The sequence below is a fragment of the Pelecanus crispus genome, chromosome 1, assembly GCF_030463565.1.
Source record: "Pelecanus crispus isolate bPelCri1 chromosome 1, bPelCri1.pri, whole genome shotgun sequence".
NCBI classification, from domain to species: Eukaryota; Metazoa; Chordata; class Aves; order Pelecaniformes; family Pelecanidae; genus Pelecanus; species Pelecanus crispus.
In genome coordinates, this window is record NC_134643.1 from 153,749,754 (window position 1) to 153,769,817 (window position 20,064).

The window sequence follows — 20,064 nt, forward strand, 5'->3', positions numbered from 1 at the left end:
GCTATTTAACAACAAACATGGATATTTAGGACTGGAACCCAGGCCATAGCCCTGTTTTGGGGGTTCAGGCACAACGAGAGCTTCTCGGGAGCAGGGCTCTCTCACAGCTTTGCTCCGACACCGCTCCTGAGGTGTGAACGCCCTCCGAAACCCAACAGCAAGAAGAGGTAGGCGAGCAGGCGCTGGCACACCCCGCGGGGTGTCACCCCTGCAAGCTGGCAGTGACAGCAGCCACGCTGGCGCCAAGCTGCTCTCTGTCCTCCGAGGACTGCGCCTCATCTGCTGTGCGAAGATTGAAACCCGTGAAGGAATAAGGAGGAAAGTACTAGCGAGAGCACACTTTGTGTTTTTAATTATTAGCGTCTTCGGTGCTCTTCAAAGACGGTGATGCTGCCGTATTGCATTAACTCCCTGTATAAGCAATGAATGGGAGCCGCATACTGTGAGCATTAGAGCATCAACCTCAAAGAGATTTAGGGGGAAAAAAAAAAGCATTATATACACTGAAAAATAAATATATGCAGCCTGGGACATTCAAGTATGTCTCTTCTTCAGAATACTGATTAATGTTGCATCAAATCACAATAAAGATAGCCCCTAAGGCTCATTTTCCTATTTGTAAAAGGGTAATAATGATTAGCTTTACCAATGTTTGTAGCGGGTTTTGAGTGGGGTTGTGTATTCAAAAGAAATACTAATGATCTGAGGAGGTCATTAGTTTGGGGATATTCTGCTGGACTGGCACCAAATCTCCTATGACACTTTCTGCCTAACAAATCATACAGCAAAGAGTGGACTTTCATCTGCGTGAGCTTCAGGCGTATTTGAAACTACTTAAATGAATGTAATTGTAAAGTAATTTTATTCCACTGTTTTATAGCAGTTTCCATGTTCTGCCAAAGGCAAGACCGGGGAGCCCTCAGGAGGCTGCTGAGAAGGTTCTGTTTTGTCAGGTCTTGTTCACTTTTTTGCACCAGAGAACTCACATCATCTCAGCAAAGACCCCACCACACAGAACCACCACCACAAGCCCCACCAGCAGGTAGCAAACCCCTTACTTATACTACTGGCACTTGGTCTCAGCACCTGATGAGGTGCTAACTATAGCAGGTCTGTGTGACATGACTGTAGTCCTAGAGGTAATTTCCTACACCTTATTACCACATAATAATGGCCTCTTAACAACCAGGCTAATCAAGAATTAATGAGGCACTAAAACATTTTAAAGAACAATGAAGGATTTAAAAATTTCTCTTATGTGTTTTATTTAAAAAGCAATTCATTTAACAGTTACTGCCCTTACTTTGGAGTCATATAAAAAGTCTTGGTACTTATCAAATGTATCAGCTGAAAGGTTTTATTCATTTATCAGATATTTACTTATGTGGGGCTGCACATAACCACAGAACCAAAGGAAACCTAAAGGGAGCAGAACCAGATTTGATCCCTGTCTGCCTCCCTCACATCCGTCCGTCTGTCTGCTCAGGCGCTCCCCTGCTCTCACATGGGAAGCCTGTTCATCCGACGGTGAAATGCAACACCAAAAATAGAATGAAGTCAGCCCAAATTAACACTACTGCCAAAAGGGGATTTTGCATTATCTCTAGAAAGCTAGGGCTGTCTTTTTTTTTTTTCTTTTCAGGAAGGGAGGGTGCACTTTAATGGGGGAACCATCCTTGATGGAAGTGTTTGAGAAACTCAGAGTGAAATAAGTGGGAAAAAAAAGGTAGGGATAATTTACGCTAGTAAAGGATTTCATATCAGTGACTCAATGCTGAATTAAAGGCTCAAAATATGTGCCTTTACCATCAGCCTGGAATGGATAATCAAAATAAAAACATGTTCAAATTTGACTTATTTTTTAAAACTTCCTTCTTGGGTGAAAGGGTGGGGGATATATCCTGGTTTGCTGAGCAAATCCCCAAATAGAGCATTCTGTGACAGATAACTGTTATGATTATTAATTCCACTGCTGACATTGAAATTAAACTGATTCCCAACATAATGGATGAGTAAATAGCACATCAGAAATTCTCAAATGCTTCCACATTTCCTATGCAATCAAAAAAAGAACTCCCTCATTAAATAATACACTGACAGAAAAGGCAATTTGATTAAATAAACCTATCTGCCAATCATGCCGAAAGTTATAAAAGGAAGCATTTTGTAGCTAAGTAAAACTTTTCTCTATATTAATCTCTCTCTCTCTCTGATTCTTAAAAGAGAAGTAATGGAAAACTATGTGCCCCGGAGGAAGATCGGGGCAATACCTGGGCACCTGACAAAGGCATTAAAAGTTAGTCTTCAGCCCAGTGATCTACCATGAAGCAAAGATGACATGATGGAGGAATCAAGGGACAAAGGAGAAAGCAGCAGGCGATGAGGCATATGCACTAATCCAGAAACCGGAGCTGCTGTGGGTATGTTTCTGTATCCCTTCTTACATATATCTCTTTATTTCTTTTCTGTTTCTCAGGAGACATTGAGGACATGTTTTGTGGGGCAAAAATGAAGCGGGGGAGGGCCAGCAGAGGTGAAAAGCAAGGAGAAATGAGGCTGCAGGTGATGAACCTGACAAAACCAGGGATGGGACAGTAGGAGAGCAGCAAGAAAGGGTGCAGCAAGAAAGAAAAAGGAAGGAAAGAAAAGCAGAAGGGGTGGCGGATGGCACGGGATGGACAGCAGGTAACAAGACAGGGAAAGAGAAATCATCCTGTGCATAGGGTGTGAGGTGCCCGAGGATACCCAGAGAGTGGGCAGGGATGTGGGGCTGCAGAGGTGCTCCCCAGGGTTTGTGTTACTGGGTTCCCCTCTGCCCTGTCCACAGAGCCCCCACTACCAAAGCAGCAAACACATATTCTCCTGTAGCAGCAAATGAGGCCACACATTACCCAGCTGCATTCCAACAACGGTGGGGTTAATTTTTCATGCTATTTAATTTCACCAACTCTGTGGGCTGGGGAGAGGGGAAGAGTTGTGTAACACAGTGTGATGGGTGGAAAGTCTCCAAACGTCAGTGTGTCTGGTGGCCAAAGATGGGAATGGGGCCTGGCGGCTCCCTCTCCTCGGCTTTGGGAGGCAGCAGCTTCTTAGGACATCAAATACTTAATTAACTTAGCTGCAGAATTGCAGGATAAGATTCATGCAGTTGCTTCTCTGTTGGAAACCAAGAGTGTCAGCCTGGACCGCTCTGTTCTTGGTGAGTCTTTAAAGCTAATGCAACTCATAAGGAAGATGTTCTTTGAAAAGAACCAGAGATTTATTTGGATAAAACTCTGAGTGGATGACAAGTGCATGCAAAGAAATAAGATGAGATTTTAATTTTTCTCAAGTAGAAAAACATAAGCGGCTTGAGCAAGAGGTATTTGCTTTCCAGCTAGGCACCAAGGCTTTTATGTTCTTCTCATCGTGAATTCATAGCTCTGCAACGTCATTGAGCCAAACAGGATCATGCTAAAGATGTACTTGGCCACTTCTGCTAGATAAAAATAAATCAAAATAATTTTAAAAGGAGAGCTGTTACTTTTTAAATCTTTCCATAATGCGTGGAGATGGTGGTTTTTAAGTCATCCACCTACTGTGGTCTTAAGGAAATACATGCAAGTTGGGAATAGTATCGATATTTTAGGTCCTTGTACCAATCCAAGCTTCACCATCCAGCTTTGTGCCCACCTCTCATTGTTTATTTATTACATATGTCTTTGTATTTGTTTAGTCTTATGTTTTACATGTAATAATGAAACTCCTAAAATCCTATCTGGCTGTTACTATACCTCTAATCTTCCCCTTTCTCTCTTTATTCCACTCTCTCCCAGGCTTCAGAGCTGGAAATTTGGTTCCTGACTCCCAGCTACTCAGCATCAATCACAGGAGGCTGCTGTGGGTGCTGCGGGGCTCCTTACGTTAGCATGCTTGCTGAAGGGTACTATCAGCCAACCACTCGGACAGCAATGAAACCTTCAGGAAAGGCTCAGGGAGAGCCTTCTTTCTCTTGAATACGAAGCCTGAAAAAATAAAACTCTTCAGAGGAGGAAAGGACACCCCTCCCGAGTGACCGTCTGTCTCCTGGCCTCGGGGCTGGCCCGCTCGCTCACCGGAGCTGCGCTGGGATTGCTGTGCCACAGGACACGATGGTCGGCGTGCTAGAGGCAGCTGTGAGGGATGGGAAGAAGCAGCAGACCTCCGCCCTGACAAACCCAGGTTCCTCTTTTTTTTCCCTCGGTCTTTCCATCTGTGGTCACTCTGTAGCAGGCCACTTTTTTGACACATATAAGTCATCCCGCTTTACTGAGACTGCTCACAGTAAAGCATGCAGCTCATGGGGAAATGTTTTTTAACTGAACTGGAGATGGGCAGCACAGCATAAACACGAGTCTAGGTACCCACAGGAACTCTTGGTCTTTCAAACAATACTGCTGAAAGAAGTCCTGCTGGAAAGCGTCGTGCTTGTCTATAATTATTTGCGAGCTCAAACCCTTACTCTGTGACAGAGGAAGAGCCCAGGGTTTTTTAACAGTTTCTGGCAAAAGGCTTCATCCTTTCTTCCACAGAAGTCTACAGAAACAGCTGTTGCTTACAGTATTAAACTTTGTGTCTCATATTACATTTATTGTATAAGTTATGGGGAAAACGTGGATTTTACATGAGCAGCCACGTGATTTTTTTCTTAAGTCCAACAGTTAAAACCAGTACAGACCAGAGTGATGACAAATTTTTTTTTTTTTTTTGAGGTTACGTTCTGTGATGTTCTGGGGATCCCAACCAGACCTTTCCCTTGCTCTTTGCTGTACTGGGCCTCTGTCTGAACTACGTCAAGGCAGGTCGCATGTCTGGGTTGCCTGCCTCATCTCCCTAGGGGACTTCAGGACAGAAGGCACCCTCCACCCCCCGCAAAACTTCAGCCATTGTAAACAGCACCAAAATTGGTCATCAAACAAGGTACAAAAGGGTAATTTGCTCATGCTTTGTCTCTATCATGTTATTAAATACTTTTAAGAGATTATTTGTGCTGATTTGTCTGCTTTGCTTTGGTAGTAGGAAAGCTGATGATGAATGTACAGGATTTTCACCCATAATTGCTCTAAATTCTAATTCAATTAAATACATCGTAAGTCCACGTGCTTATCAGGTAACAGATCAGTTCTGTTTTAATTTAGTATACCTGATCTATTGCACCTCCTGGAGTGTATCTCTGTAGAAATATGTCAAGAGATTCCTTCTCTCTACCTACAGGTGCTTACAGTTTATGCCATGAAAGGGGGAATCAGCACAAATGAATCCTGACAAAATATCTTACAAAACTAATAAAAATCAGCATGCAGAAATGCCATCTGTAATTGCACTATTTTGCCATAAAAGCTCTGTGGGCCAATCAAACCATGTTTTTTTCTTTCTTGGAAAAACTTAGCTTTTATCTTTGTAAGTCAATGGTACAGTTGCCTTGATTTTTGGAATGATCTGTAAGTATAACCCTTTTGAATCTCAGGAACAATATACCTCATCCAAACCTTTGTCCTGATTCATCTCCAGCTCTGATAGCTTCGGTGTGTCACCCTGCTTGCTTGTCAAATCTATCATCAATTCTAAATTGCCAATAAATATATTCCACATCTCTTTTGGGAGATGAAGCTTGTCTGCATGCTAAACAAAGAACAGAATGCACAAAGCCGAGATACACACCAAGATATTCTCCCTCTTAAAATACCGCAGGTGAAATGATAATGTGGAAATATTCTTACCCTGAGGAAGGCAGACTCCAGTTGTAGCTTAGCAAATCAAAGACCAGAAAACTTGCTTGCAATAACATCCTAACAAATCCAAAGAATTATTTTTTTCCCCCAGTTAAAAAATATCCACACTCTGACATTTAATCCAAATCCAGAGATTAAGGCAGAAGAACGTCAATAATTTGTTTCGTTAGGTATGAGAAGTAATTTGTCATGAAACTGTCAGCTTGCTACTACAAAGGTTTAAAAAAAATCATAACTATTCATGGCTGAATAGTAGGACTTTTCCACACAGGAAAATTAATCATAATTTCAGGTTTCAGTATCTTTTTGTATTTTGCATGGCAAATAAAAAGTTGTCCACCAAGCTTGAAAAGTCTCTTTTTTTAAAGTTGGTCACTCTGTGAGAGAAACAGGCATTTCTTTAGATTCCCTTAATTTGGTCTTCATAGTTGTAAAATAAGTTAAAAGCAAAATGAGGGAGCTTCTCATTCAAAACCTCACTCTCTTGTAATTAAAAAAATATATCTGTATACCAACAAAGTAGAAAACTAAGGCATTTCAAATTCCAAAATCTTTCCATAAAATCTTTCCATTCCTGGACGAGCTTTAGTGTTCAAATGTTAATAGGATGTCTGCATTTAAAAAAAAAAAAAAAAAAACACAAAACCATAAAAAACTTGGCTTGTATTCAGGCTCAAGAGTCTGTGAAACAGACTTTTTCCATACTATGACCTCAGTCTTAGGATTTCTCTTTTGCAAAATGTTAGTTATTTTTCTTGGCAGGTGGCCAGAACCCTGTATCTCTCTTTCCCCCCCTCTCGCCCTCCTCTTCTCCCCACCCTCCAGGCGCGCACACACCTCTTGTCTTTCCATCACCAAGCGATTCAGTCCGGGGACGAGGTAACCCCCCGCCCTTTGGCTGACGGGACATGGTGATGGTGTGGGGAAAAAAATCAGGTTATGAGAGCCTGGAAGTATCGAACACTCCTGACTGCCTTTCTTTTCTTCTGGACCCATTTTATTTTGTTTCCCTGCCTAAAATCCCTTGGTAAAGCCAGCAGCCCCCCGCACCCAGCAGTGGTGGTGCCCCCGCCGAGCATCAGTCCCGGTGGGTTTCAAGTTGCAGCAGCTTTCACCCAGGGTAGAGGATTTCCAAAATGTGTTACCCCGGCAACCAGGAATTTTAGCCCAGCAAAAACACCACCACGCACATCGCAACTCCAATGTACGAGACGCTGAGCTTCCATTTATCATTTTCTTCAGAGAAAAAATATGGAGCGGGGTCGATGGTGCCTGCCTTCCTGGCAGCATTTCTGATGAAACAGACTTCTTCCCAGGTATTCGCATCTCCTGATTTTCCTGGCAACCCCTCTTTAACCACTGCATTCAGAGCTAATATATAATACATCCAAAATTCCTAATTAGTCCCTTACAAACGACAAAGTCCAAGGAAAACAGTGCCTAAGAGAAAAATAATATGCTTTTGGTGCAACACAGGAGAACATTTCCTCAAGCATGATGATATTTTAGCCAGTTAAATTGGTCAGCTCTATTCTAAGTGACGTTAAATGAATGCCAGTGTTACAGAAGCATTTTTGACTTGGTATAAAATTAGAAATAATGCTGTAATTATAGTAAGTTTTCCAACGGGACAAAAGCTGCTGTTTTGAAGTGAGGGTTTCTCTTGCATTAAACCACTTGCCCCTTCAACTTTGAGCCAAGGGTGGCATCAAAACGAGGGCAGCTTCCCATGGCTAATTATTTTTCTCTCTGGTGTGCAGAGTACAGGTAGATAGTAAAGGTGAAGGTGGTAAACAAGAGGGCCTGGATCAAGGGGACTTTATAAATAAAACTCTACACTGAGCCCTGCAGTGATAAGGGCGGTTATCTCAAGCTATTGGCTATATCTGGTAAAAGAGAGGGCTAGCATTTAAAAATAGGACAGCAAAGGCCCTATCTCACCCCATGTAAGTCAATCACAAAACTTCCCCAGATGTCAGTAGTGCTTTTATTTAGCATTCATCTATCCCCGTTCCTGTTGACATCTTAGATAAAGCTTTTTTTTGTCTGACTCGAACTCAACAGAAGCTAAATTTTGTCCCAGGAAAACCACAGCTGCAATTAAGCTCAGATTGGGCTTCCAGGTGTTTTCTTTCTGAACCAAACAAATAAGCCCCATATCAACTTCTTTCATGGACATCATGTTTTTAAGATCTTTTTATATGACTTTATATGTTATTTAAAGATATTTTACCTGTATCATCTTTGACTGCTACGTGTCTATAATTTTTACATGGCAAAAAAAATCACCAAAGATACCAATTCATTCTTCCTCCTTAACTTTGCTAAACCTCAAAGACAGATTCAGTCAAGACCTGTGTGAGCAAATGTCTTCCAAGAAAATGTCTTTATAGCATTTGAAGAAAATAGATTTGTTGGTATCAACTTACAATAATTTTTTGTGAACTATCAGCAGCATTGTACACCGCAAATCCAAAAAATCTGTGCTCAGAAAAGGTTAGGAATTGGCAGGCAAGGTTCACATCAGCATTGTGACAATACCACAGTGGCTCTGATGCATCTCACAGGTGAAACCACTTTGTTTCTTGGAGCGGGAAGTTATGGTGGAATTGTATTTTTTAACGGTCTATATATTTAACACACAGAGAAATGCTCCGTACATGGACTGAGGGTAATTCTTCAGGGGAGAGGGCATAAAAAAGAACTTTTTCATGGGACTTCGGGAGCTGAGGAGTGTGTTTTAAAATTTTAGCTGTTCTTGCTGGACTGGCTAAGCAGAGTGACAGTCTGGCAGTGTTAGGGGTTAGCTCTGCAAGCCCAGGCTCAAGTAAACAGGTGGAATGGTGCAATGAAGCCAGCCTTCTTCTTCTGCCAGCGACTTGGTTCATGGATAAACACCAGACTTTCACTTCTACAGTTTTCAAGACCTCCATCGCTCTGAAAAACACTGCCTTCATTCATCATAGTAAAGGGTTTTTTTCCGTCTTTTTTTTTTTTTTCAGCATGGACTGCAAGGCTTCTCTCAGAAACGTCACAGACATACAGTAAAAGCCATCGATGCACTGGTGTTTTCAGAAGCAATACATCTCAAAAATTAACTTAAAGGATGTCATTTCATACTGTCTACCATCCCTTGGAAGCTGTGTTTCTTGGCAGAGGAGAGTCATCTGTGGCTCATGAGCAGGTTGATATGCTCATGACAGCCCTCAATAGAGCCTGTGGAGTGACTAAGAGAGGTGTCACCAAATCATTGGCCAATGTGTCTGCTGCAGATGTCCTTGCCATCTAAAATGCCCACAACTTGAGCTGTGGAAGACTGTTTGGGAAGTTGCCCTGGTATCTTAATCTGAAAGCTAAAAGTGGATTATACCCTATAAAAGTTTGGGCAGCCCTTTTCTTGAAACTGACTTCCACACTTGCATGGATTTCACCCTTTCCATTGTCCTCCAGACCCATCTGTTAGCCATTTTCTGGTTCAATTGACTTGACCCATCCTGGTCCTTTTGGCAAACAAACAGAAGGATATCGAAGATATACTGCTGGAGGGGTTTCTTCCTCTGCAGCTTGCATGCTTTGCCTTTTCCCTATTTGCCATCCCTCCCTCCAGTTCAGTGAGACAAAAGCCAAATCTTTCTAATTTAAACTGGGTGACCCCTGTCCCAAGATTAAAACTTGGGGGGGGGAGCATGGGGGAGTGGTGATGGGGCAGGGCCTGCCCGTGCTCACCAGGTCTGCGGGCGCCTGGGCAGCAGCTCCCACTCTCCCCTTCTCCCTACACCTGGCACTCCTCAGGACATTTACCACTTACTACCCAAGTCTGTCTTTAAAAACTTAAACTACCACTCATTTCCTTTACTGTTCTGGGTGAGTAATCCTTAGCCATTTTTACAGAACATTACATTTTTCAACACTTTGTACAAATATTAATGAGATAGTCTTCATGGCGGTCTCATTATTATTTTAGATCGAGGAAAGCCAAGGCTAACTTTAAATAATTTGCACCAGGCCTTTCGGTGAAGTTAGGTGGGATTAAGGCTCCTCTTCCAACTCCAGTGCTCAATAAGGTTGCAGTTGTTGCCTGAAAGACTTAAGGTCAAGACCACACATCAGCCCGATGTGAGAGGCCAAGCTCCCTGGGGACTAAGAGCTGGATGGCGCGTTGGCAGCACTCATTCAGGCTGATCTCCTGTATTTGACACTGGTTCTCTCTGGTCTCAGGAGGCGCCTTGCAATCCCTCTGCCTCAGTTTTCCCATCTGTGGAAGGGGAAGCCTTCCCATCTGCAGAAGTTTTTGGCTGTTGAATAACTATCTGTGAGTCACCCTGAAGACACAAGGGGCAAAACAGAAGAGAGGAAGAAAAAGCAAGAAACCAACAGGTGATGCTCATGCCAATATGGAGGCAGGGCACATCAAGCAGGAACAACAGTGATGCTGCTCTGAGTGCCTGTTTCCTACTTCCTTCCTCAAGGAGAATCAGGGTGATGAGAACGATGAGCCGCTGCTGGATAGGCAAGAGACTGTAGCACTGATGTCTGCAAATGGGCAGCTTGGAAGCTGCTGAATTTAGTACTTTTAATGAAGATCCCCCTGAGCAAACTATTCTCCAAGTGATGCTGGGGACCGGTGCAGGGAAGGAACAGAGCCAACATCTATTTCTGCCTGGCAAAAGCGAACAAGCAAATACACACCCCAAGAATGCTGCGATTCTCAGAGAGTATTAGCAAAGGACAAAACTTGCATAACTGCCATAAATTATAAAAGCCTCCCTCAATCTTGGTTAATTCTCTTGTAAAAAGGGAGGGAAAAATCTGGAGCAGCTCAGCATGAAAACAATTGTGGGAGGGATAATAAAGAGACAGCACTGAGGTATCTAGTTGCTAGCCCTGATATCATTAAGTAAGTGCACTAGAAATGTCGAGGTAAATGCATAGCAGTGAATCACAGTCAGGCATGATTAACCTTGGGTAGTCTGAACTGGAAATCACTTACAAACACAAAGGTACCGAAGAACATCACAACAGACAGTACATCAAAAGTCATCCCAAGAGCGGGAGTCTTGCCGAGTGCTTTGTGTATTTGTGCCATTTTTGAATTATTGACATATTTTGCACGTGGGAGGATGGAAGATCACAGACCCCTGGCTCAGGGAGGAGTTTCTATGGCACTGCAAGGTCCTCTGAAACATGTGCACTGGTTGGAATCCCGTTTCCTTGCACAGAAGTTTTATAAAATTAAAAGTTTTAATTGTAACATTCCGAGGTTTACTGAAAGGATCCATTTTTTGCCAAAGAGAGACTAAAATCCTGTATCTGAAAATATTAAAGAACAAAAGAGCACTCTTTCTTCATCCCTTCCCCACTCCTTAATGCAGCCCTTCAGATTACTTGGTAATGTTGGTAATTACTTGGTAACTTGGTAATGTTAGGTTAACGGTTGGACTGGATGATCTTAAAGGTCTTTTCCAACCTAAATGATTCTATGATTCTATGATTCTATGATTATAACTGGTAAAACCAGGGGGAGAAAGGATTTTAATAAAAATTAGGTGTGTTTAACAAAATATGTGAAAGTTTTCTGACCATTGAAATTTGAACCTTTTATCAAAAAAACCAAAAGAACAAAGCATTGTTGGATATTTCTGAACAGTCCTAAAAGTTTAGAAATGTTCAGTGAAGCTGTAACCAGATGACCCATAGAGAGCTATATATATTAAGAGTACAACAACAAAAAAACCCTTCAAATCCAGAATTCTCGTGACTTTAAAAGCATTCAATTACAAGGAACATGAATCAACTGGGGAAGACTCCAGACAGCCTAACACCTTTGTATTGTTTGCACCTTTTATTGCAATTCTTTGGTGCCAGCTCAGGCGATTATTGTGCATGCTGAGGCAGTGAAGGCCATAGGAATATCGTGCAAAAGGATACAGCTCTGCTCAGACTTCCTCCCCACTTTTGCATCATTCTCATTCTCCTACATCCATCTCAGTTATCGCTACCATTGTAATAACTGCCCTTATTTATCTGCCTCATTAGGACGTTGCATCAATTAATGTGTATCATCTAATGCATACCAGTTTCTTAATGTTTAATATTATTATCAGTGGAGAGCTATGTCACACTGAGTCTATCTGGGGAGTTAATGCATACAGGAAAAAAACCCTATGCATAATGCTATTCAGAATTTACCGTACCCAGACCCCTCCGAACAGACCACCATGAGTCCTGCACTCTAGGTTTCTATACTCTCGGAGGTTACGGGTAGCACCTTTGGCCCTGGAGCTCCAGGTCACAGGGTAATGCCTGGTTTTGAGGACCTGGAGCCCAGCAGACAAGGCAGGAGGAATGTCTTGAGGGGAGACTTCATGTAAATGCTTGGTTCACGAGTGCCTCACCGCCTGATTCAGGAGGGTAATCAACCTGTCCTTTGAAGCTGCATAAATAATGTTTGGATAGAGGTAGTAAATCTGCACCAAGGATGAATTAACTGCCATTGAGGCACATAAGCTTGGCTTGAGTGTGTGGCTTGTAACATGCCTGAGGAAAATAAAAAAGACATTTGCAAGAAAGAAACATTAATTTGCTCCTCCCCGTCTTTTCTGTTATTTTTATCTAGGCCAACATGACTTGCTTTGTGTGGTTTTTTTGTTGCTGTTTGTTCCATTTTCACAAGGAAACATTGATTCACAGGAAACGAATCCACAGTTTCTCCTGGTCAGGCCCGAACGTGCCACCTCTCCCACATCAATGTCGCTCCCTTTTAGCACCCCTGTCAGGAGATGCCAACCGGACTCCTTCAGCACTCTCAGGGGTGTGACACCTCGCAAGAGGGTGCAGGCTTTTTTATTCATGGGGACCTCTGGCAGCATTCATGCCCCCTTGCACACCCCTCCCCCTGCACACCCCTCCCCTTGCACACCCTTCCCCTTGCACACCCCTGCCGGCTCCCAGCTGCAGGTCTGGGTGCTGCCGGGACTCTTGGCCAGCTGTGCAATGGCATGGTCTTCTCCATGTATGCCGGGAAGGGTACGTCCATTACTGTAGACAGACCCAGGCGCATGAGCTCACGCATCCACGTGTATGTGTGCACTGTGGGTCATTCTGGTTGTGCATCTTGCACGCAGCTGCAAGCTGCTACATCGCCAAAGAACAGAGAAAGTCTGTATTCGTGACTGCCTGAGAACCAGGGATAAAAGTCTGTCCTAGAAGAAGGTGGAAATGAGAAGAAACTGGGGGAAGGCCAACCAAAGGTAGCAGAAAGAGAACTGGGATGTCAGTGTGCACCTGCACATCAACATGAGTTAATTTACTTCACTGTAACACTCAGGTATCCAGCCCCCTATTCGATAACACACGCATTTTAGTTTACTAATAGCTTTTCCTCGTATCGCTGTCCCTTCTTTCTTGTTTCCAGTGTTTGACCTCTGGTTTTCTCTTCCACTGCTCTCAGTTTTGTATCTCTTTCTGAAAATTTGGCATCTGCAGTTCCTTTTCCTCCTTCTTAGCTGTATCCCTCTCATTTTCTTCCTCCTCTTTTGGTACACCACTTGCTGGTTCCCTTCCTCTCATCATCTCCTTTCTCTCCTGCCTCCTTTTCCACACAAATAATTTCTCTAACTAGAGGGGCCTCTGCTTTTTGAACACAGACATTTATCAGTGGTAACCAGTCATTTCTACTTCTAAAAATTGCTCTGGGAAGAGTATCTGCTGTGGGGTAGCCTTAGCATATAGTAACAATTTAAAAATAAGTATTATAAATATACTATATCTAGTAGACAGCACAGTTTCAGAAGGTTTTCACACCTAACCAAATTCTGAAGTCTGCTATATCTAATACATCACACTATATGACACAGTATGTAGTCTCAAACCAAAACCATAAACATATTGGGGCATATTCCTGAACACATATTCTGGGTTCAGAGATCTTACGGGATTTTAATCTGATGAAGGTGAAGAAAGGAAAGAACATTGCTCGTGAATAAAACAGCATCTAACTAGAAAAAACACTTTGGAGGATGGCTTATGTTTTACATATTGCTAAATATCAGCAAAAATAAATGTGTTCATTTCTCCAAAATACCTCCAGATGGCATTAAAACCCTTCTTCTTTTGGCCTTTATTACCATATTATTTTTAAAAATGATAATTATTCGAGTCATTCTATTAACCATTCCCAGCAATCATACTATCAGAAGGCATAAGGCTGCTAATGCTTAATTCATTTAATAAGTTTGGCTAAATATGCTCACATACTGTAATTACATTCCACAACACAATCTGCAGGACAAGCCATTTCTTACACCATGTCAAATCTTTTTCTAGATTCATTTCCAGAAGATTTTTAATGTTTATTTGCAGCAGAAATCAAAACATCCCACAATAAATCACTGTTATTGTACCTCCTTCTGTGACTACTTTTGGCCATGTAACAAATGGTGACATCTTGCGAGGTTTACATGATATAATGCTCTGAATTTAAATAACAGGAATCAGAAAACATAAATTATGGGCAAGATGCACTCTAAAATTCACATGACTGACTGTTAGAAGAACTTCTCTCCCTCAAATGGGATTAAAAAGGTAAATGGTTTTGCAGAAATTTGTAATGCTCCTGCCTGGTAGTTATAAAAGGAATTCACTTATCTAGCTCAGTTTGGGAGACTGATGCTATTTATTTAATTTTTTTTTAACTTGCAGCCCATCTGTTTCATAGACTGGTTTATGTTGGCAAAACAATTCAGTCCTTTGTATACTAGAGTTAAGAATGGTAAAAGCTTCTATTGTTGCACCAGAGTGAAGGTGAACACTGATATATTACAAGTGCCTGTTCCTATCTATTTCTCAACTTCTTTTGTTAATTCAAAAACATCAACAAAATCGTGAGAGACCAGAGATAGCTGTAATTGGATTTCAAGTAATTCAGAGGTGAAGCTGCAGACTGCAGTCTTTTAAAATTACATCAGTACATCAAAGGCATATGTGACATGATGTTTTTTAGCAAGTGTGACAAACTCCGGCAGCATTAAGGTAATGTTGAAGTCAGGTTGTAAAGGCCAGCCTCGCACACCCACAAAAATCATCTCATATCTATTCAGCTTGATGTGGAGCCATTTCCCTTGCAAAGATCTCTGACTTACTAGCATGCAAAAGTTCTAAGAATAATTAATGTGTAGTCATTATCTAAAAAGCCTTTTTAAGAAAAGCATCAGTGAAAGAGCTTTATCTTAATGAAAACAAACAAATTCTATTTTGCCCAACAAATCTGATAAAAACACAGCTGCCTTCTCCGATCTTAAACACAAAAGTGACTTACGATGTATGGGTTGCGCTTTTCTCTGGACTCTTTGGCTCTACATCACTTTTCCCTTTAAAAGAGAAGAAGAAAATGACATCAGAAATGCGTCAATATGAAAACTGCTCAGATGTGACATGTCAATGCTTTATTCATTGCTAACAGTGACCACTCTTGCCACACGTGCAGACAGCCTCCGAGGCAATCACAGGGCTGCGGGGGCACTGCTGGAGCACTTGCAAGCAGGGAGTCAACCCTGACTTGACTTTTTTTGTCACTGGCACATGTGCTCTGGAAATGTCAGGCAAGGGAACTCCACAAGAGAGGCTGCTTAGAGGACACAAGCTTTACCAGGGATAGCAGACCTTGGAGCCATGGAAAGGATTTCTCTAGGGCCCAACAGCTCTTTTGAGAGTGTACCCCATACCACATGCACATGCTCCAAAATCCTGCTCCAGGAACAGTAATTATTTCATACAAAGCAAAACAGCATCAGCAGGAGCTAGTAAGGCAGTGATTAGGAAACAATTCTGCCAATAGATGTTTTGGTTCACATTCATTTTGACAGATTAAGCATCTGATCTTCAGCTCCAGCAAGCAGGGGCTGGGGAAGCCCTCTTTCCTACGTTGCATATTTTGGCTTAGGCACACAACCTCAGGAGAAGTCAGGTACCCAAATGCATGAGAAGTATCAGAGGCCCAAGGGATGCCTCTTCACATTTCCTTACAACTCACATGGGTCTTGGCATAGCATGTTGGCTTGTGATGATCCCCTTCTTGGGTCCAAAAATCATATATGTGCCCAACACAACTTAAATAGCCCAGACAGGAGGGCAGCAGACCGCTAGCTGATGGGGTGGTACTGCTTCTGCTAAGTCAGGCCAAGCCCTTCTCCCTCCTTTCTCCCCCTGCTCCCCCAAAAGTAAGGCTGATGTTGTTTGCTGTAATTATTGTGCTCTGAGTAACCAGAAGGAGTTACGCTTCAGTGTAAGATTTTTGTTTAGCTCTATCATGGATGTACAGGGTATGCCGCTCCACTTGAATCACCTTGAACTTGAATTCTGGACCTAGCAACTGTGCAGCTGCTGCTCCTCTTGTGTGTTGCTGGATGCTAATAGCTGTCTACACATGAGTTTATGTTGCCTAGCAGACAAGGAGGCGCAGAGGTTGAGTGTGACTGGTTTACTGATGGATGTGTTTTTCTCCATTACCTTTTAATGAGGCTCGTTAAACCAAAATCCACCTGTGCCTTCTGAAAAAAATGTAAGAAGTGCTTATTTTGGTCAGGCTGTTTCGGTGTTGTCTGATTTTCTTGCTCATTGTCTTGAGCTGAGTGGGATTTGGATCAGCCCCCAACCTGTTCCATGCACATGAGCATTAAGTATCATCCATGTGCTGCTGCCAAAGTCATCACCCTCAGTTTCCATACAGCATTGGGGTGCTGGCAATGGCTGTAAGGGGCTGTGCTGGTTTTGGCTGGGATAGAGTTAATTTTCTTTATAGTAGCTGGTATGGGGCTATGTTCTGGATTTGTGCTAAAAACAGTGTTGATAATACAGAGATGTTTTTGTTACTGCTGAACAGTGCTTACACAGCCTCAAAGCCTTTTCTGCTTCTCACACTGCCCCACCAGTGAGCAGGCTGGGGGTGCACAGGAAGTTGGCAGGGGACACAGCTGGGACAGCTGACCCCAACTGACCAGGGGGATATCCCACACCACATGACGTCATGCTCAGCACATAAAGCTGGGGGAAGAAGAATGAAGGGTGGCATGTTTGGAGTCGTGGTGTTTTGTCTTCCCAAGAAACCATTACGCGTGATGGAGCCCTGCTTTCTTGGAGATGGCTGAACACCTGCCTGCTGATGGGAATTAGTGAATGAATTCCTTGCTTTGCTTTGCTTGTGTGCACGGCTTTTGCTTTACCTACTAAACTGTCTGTATCTCAACCCACAAGTTTACTCACTTCTACTCTTCTGATTCTCTCCTCCATCCCACTGGGGGGAATGAGCAAGCAGCTGGGTGGGGCTGAGTTGCTGGCTGGGGTTAAACCATGACAGGGGCACCTCTGGAAAACTTGCTGTTGCCTTTGGAAGAGGCAAGGTTTTGCTACGATGTCCTTCCACTGCTGTACAGAAGCAAGCTGAAGGACTTACTCTAGACAGCAACCTTCTGGAAGTGGATGCCTTGCAGAAGAGGTTCTAGGTATTGCAAACACCTTGCCATGGTGCTTTTAGAGCTCATCCTCCCCTCTGGAAGGGTTTGTGTCTACCCAACTTAGGTGCCTAAACTTTAGTGAACAGGGTGGGGGAAGCTCTGGATGACTTGAAAAACACTGATACCTCTCTGTGGACCTCTAGGGAAGCTAAGCACTTTTGCTGTAGGAGGATAGCTAAAGGTACCTAAAATTTAGGTACAAGCTGGGCAACCATACAAGATGGAATACATCCACTCCATAATCTCTAGGGCACTTTTCACTTTTAGAAAAGACCTCAGAAAGTATATCCAGATGATGGACTCCTGGCTAGAAAGCTGTTGCTACAGTATACATTTGTCAGCCTTAGGGTTCCTGGAGCCCTGGAGCTCATCTGCATTATGGTAATTTGGAACAAGAAATCAACAGTAACAGTTGGCATATATTCAGAGATTTTCTATTAGTAACTTAGGCTTTTTATAAGCGATGAATTATTACCGTGAACACTGGTTTGTTTGACTGTGAGGGGGAATATGGATTCCTGAGTACTTTGCCGGCAGAGTTCACATCAGTTCTACTTTCAGCAATGTATGTTAATGCAGCAACAAGGGAAACAGCATAAGTACTGTGAGGAGGGAGAAAAGGGAATATCTGTGATTGAGCCAAACTGGATATTAATGAATTATCCGACAGTAAGCATTTGCAGCTGCTTTTATGCTAATCGTCACTTAACATACTTCTGTGTGGAGGGGGAGGACGAAGCTTGTACAGATGGTAGAAACACATCAGTCCAGCCTATCAGAGTAGAAAATCTGGCCATTAATGCTTTATCAGTTCTTACCAAGTTTGTTCTCGCTTGACTGAATCATAGAAATTTTTAAAATGTGTATAGACTAAGCATAGTTGAATGCCACAGATACAGTACAGATAAGATTTTTGGATAAGCATATGTAAAAGGGAATTATCTGTCAGAACAACTTGGTTTTTTTCATACTCGCTCTTGGCCAGACTAAGATTTGTCTTCCATTTTCCATGTAACCTGCCAAATGCATGCAGGTACCATTGTGGGAGGCTGGCATTTGCTGAACTGCTAAATCCTCTCTAGCTCTGGCTTCTTCTTACAGGCAAATTTGTGTTGTCTTTTAGGAATCAACAAAGAGTATACTATGCACCTTCCCTCTTTTACAGGACTGCTGTTAGCATGCTTTATTTGAGGTGCTAAGCACTGTGTATGTCTTCTGAAACAGGTGTGGGGGTGTGTGTGTGTGTGTCTGTGTGTGGGTGTTGGTGTGTGTATGCATACACATGCCTCCAGAAACACACAGTGGAAACCATCAGTCCTCAGATCCTTAGCCACAGAGCTGGGCGTTCTTTGCTAGCTTCTATCTCATCTCACCTCACACAATTCCCTTCCTAATTTTTTTAGGTACAACCAGTTGAGACATGTCCAGATTTCTCCCATTTCAAAATAAATTTCAAATGAACTTTTGTAGGATTTCCCTGTTGAATAGTGGGTGACCAGCGAAGGAGTTCTCTCCTCTGAGCTGGAATTCAGGTGAATCACTCAACCTAACCAGGCCAAGTTTCCCTTTCTGGGTAACAGGGATAAATAATATTTATTGTGACAGAGCAGTATAACTTCAGCCATTATGGGTTTTTAAATGCTTTGATTTCCTTATGGGGGAAGGATGAGAGAAATGCAAACGTTATCCATGAGAAAGACAATATCTGCACCTGGAGTAAAACCATTGCAAATGACGGGCTCAAGAGCCACTCCAAAGAAGACATGGTGCAATGGGAAATAACAGCTAATTTGGACTCTGAAGATGTGCATTAGGATGACACAGTAGATAGATCAATAGATTTCTTTCCCACATACAGTCATTTGCTAGCATTTCCTCACATCCAAATCCTTTTTTTCCTGAATTTCCTTTGAGTTTGATGTACAGAACTGGTAAGGTCTATGTCTCATTCTAACTTATTCAATGTCTTATTCCAGCACCTTGACAGGATACAGGTCTCAGAGGTAGTCAAATTCCCTCTGCAACGTTAGGAAAATGTCTGGGTATCTGACAGCGACCCTAACTTTCGCTACCAATGAAGAAAATGTTTCTGCATGGGTTCAGCTGTTCTTTGGTTTGGTTGCCATCTGCCAGGCAGTACCAAGTGCAGCTCCAGCCCAGCTGCAAATATATGCCGATTTTGCTGAGCAGGATGAATGAGGAGATAAGAAGCAGCTTGAGGTACTGTGGTGTAGGAGGACAGATGGGGGAATTGGAAGTAAAGTGAGGCTGGAGACCACTGAAGTAAGGAGCAGAGGAAAGTTGTAAGGACTGATTTCCTAATCCACAGGAAAGCAGGTTTCATTAGATCTGCAGAACAACCTATTTTATTCACGTGCTGACAGAAGGAAACACTCAAAATGAAACTATGACCAAAGCTGGCCAAACACTGTGGCCTCTGATGTCATCACGAAGCCCTCAGCTCAGCTGGTGTGTTTGTCACGCTTGTGACTCTGCGTGTGTTTGCATAGCCCTCTCTATTATGGCCCTTTTGTGCTTCCTTCTCTCATTACTGTATTCATTATTTTCTGACAGAACCTCATCCCCTTTGCCTTTTATTATTTCCTTAGTGCTGGTACTCGCAGCAATATCAAACCGATGCCAGCAATTAAGTGACACCACTGCATGTTTCTTCACAACATTGTCTTCCACATGCCGACCTTTCCGCAGCAAAGAGCCACACCGTTTTAATAGCCTACGTCTCCCAGCCTTGTCTCTCTGAATGTCTTCTCCCTCACACAGTGGGTGACCAGCCACTTTCAAAG

General features: G+C 42.7%; 1 protein-coding gene across 1 annotated transcript in view; it reads right to left on the bottom strand.

Moving 5' to 3' along the window:
* The window catches only part of AFF3 (ALF transcription elongation factor 3), a 282,997-nt gene that overhangs the window by 108,591 nt on the left and 154,342 nt on the right, over positions 1 to 20,064 (bottom strand). Inside the window, exon 7 of the mRNA XM_075716381.1 lies at positions 15,067 to 15,118. Coding sequence (XP_075572496.1) covers positions 15,067 to 15,118 — 52 coding nt within the window. The remainder of the gene's footprint in view (positions 1 to 15,066; positions 15,119 to 20,064) is intronic.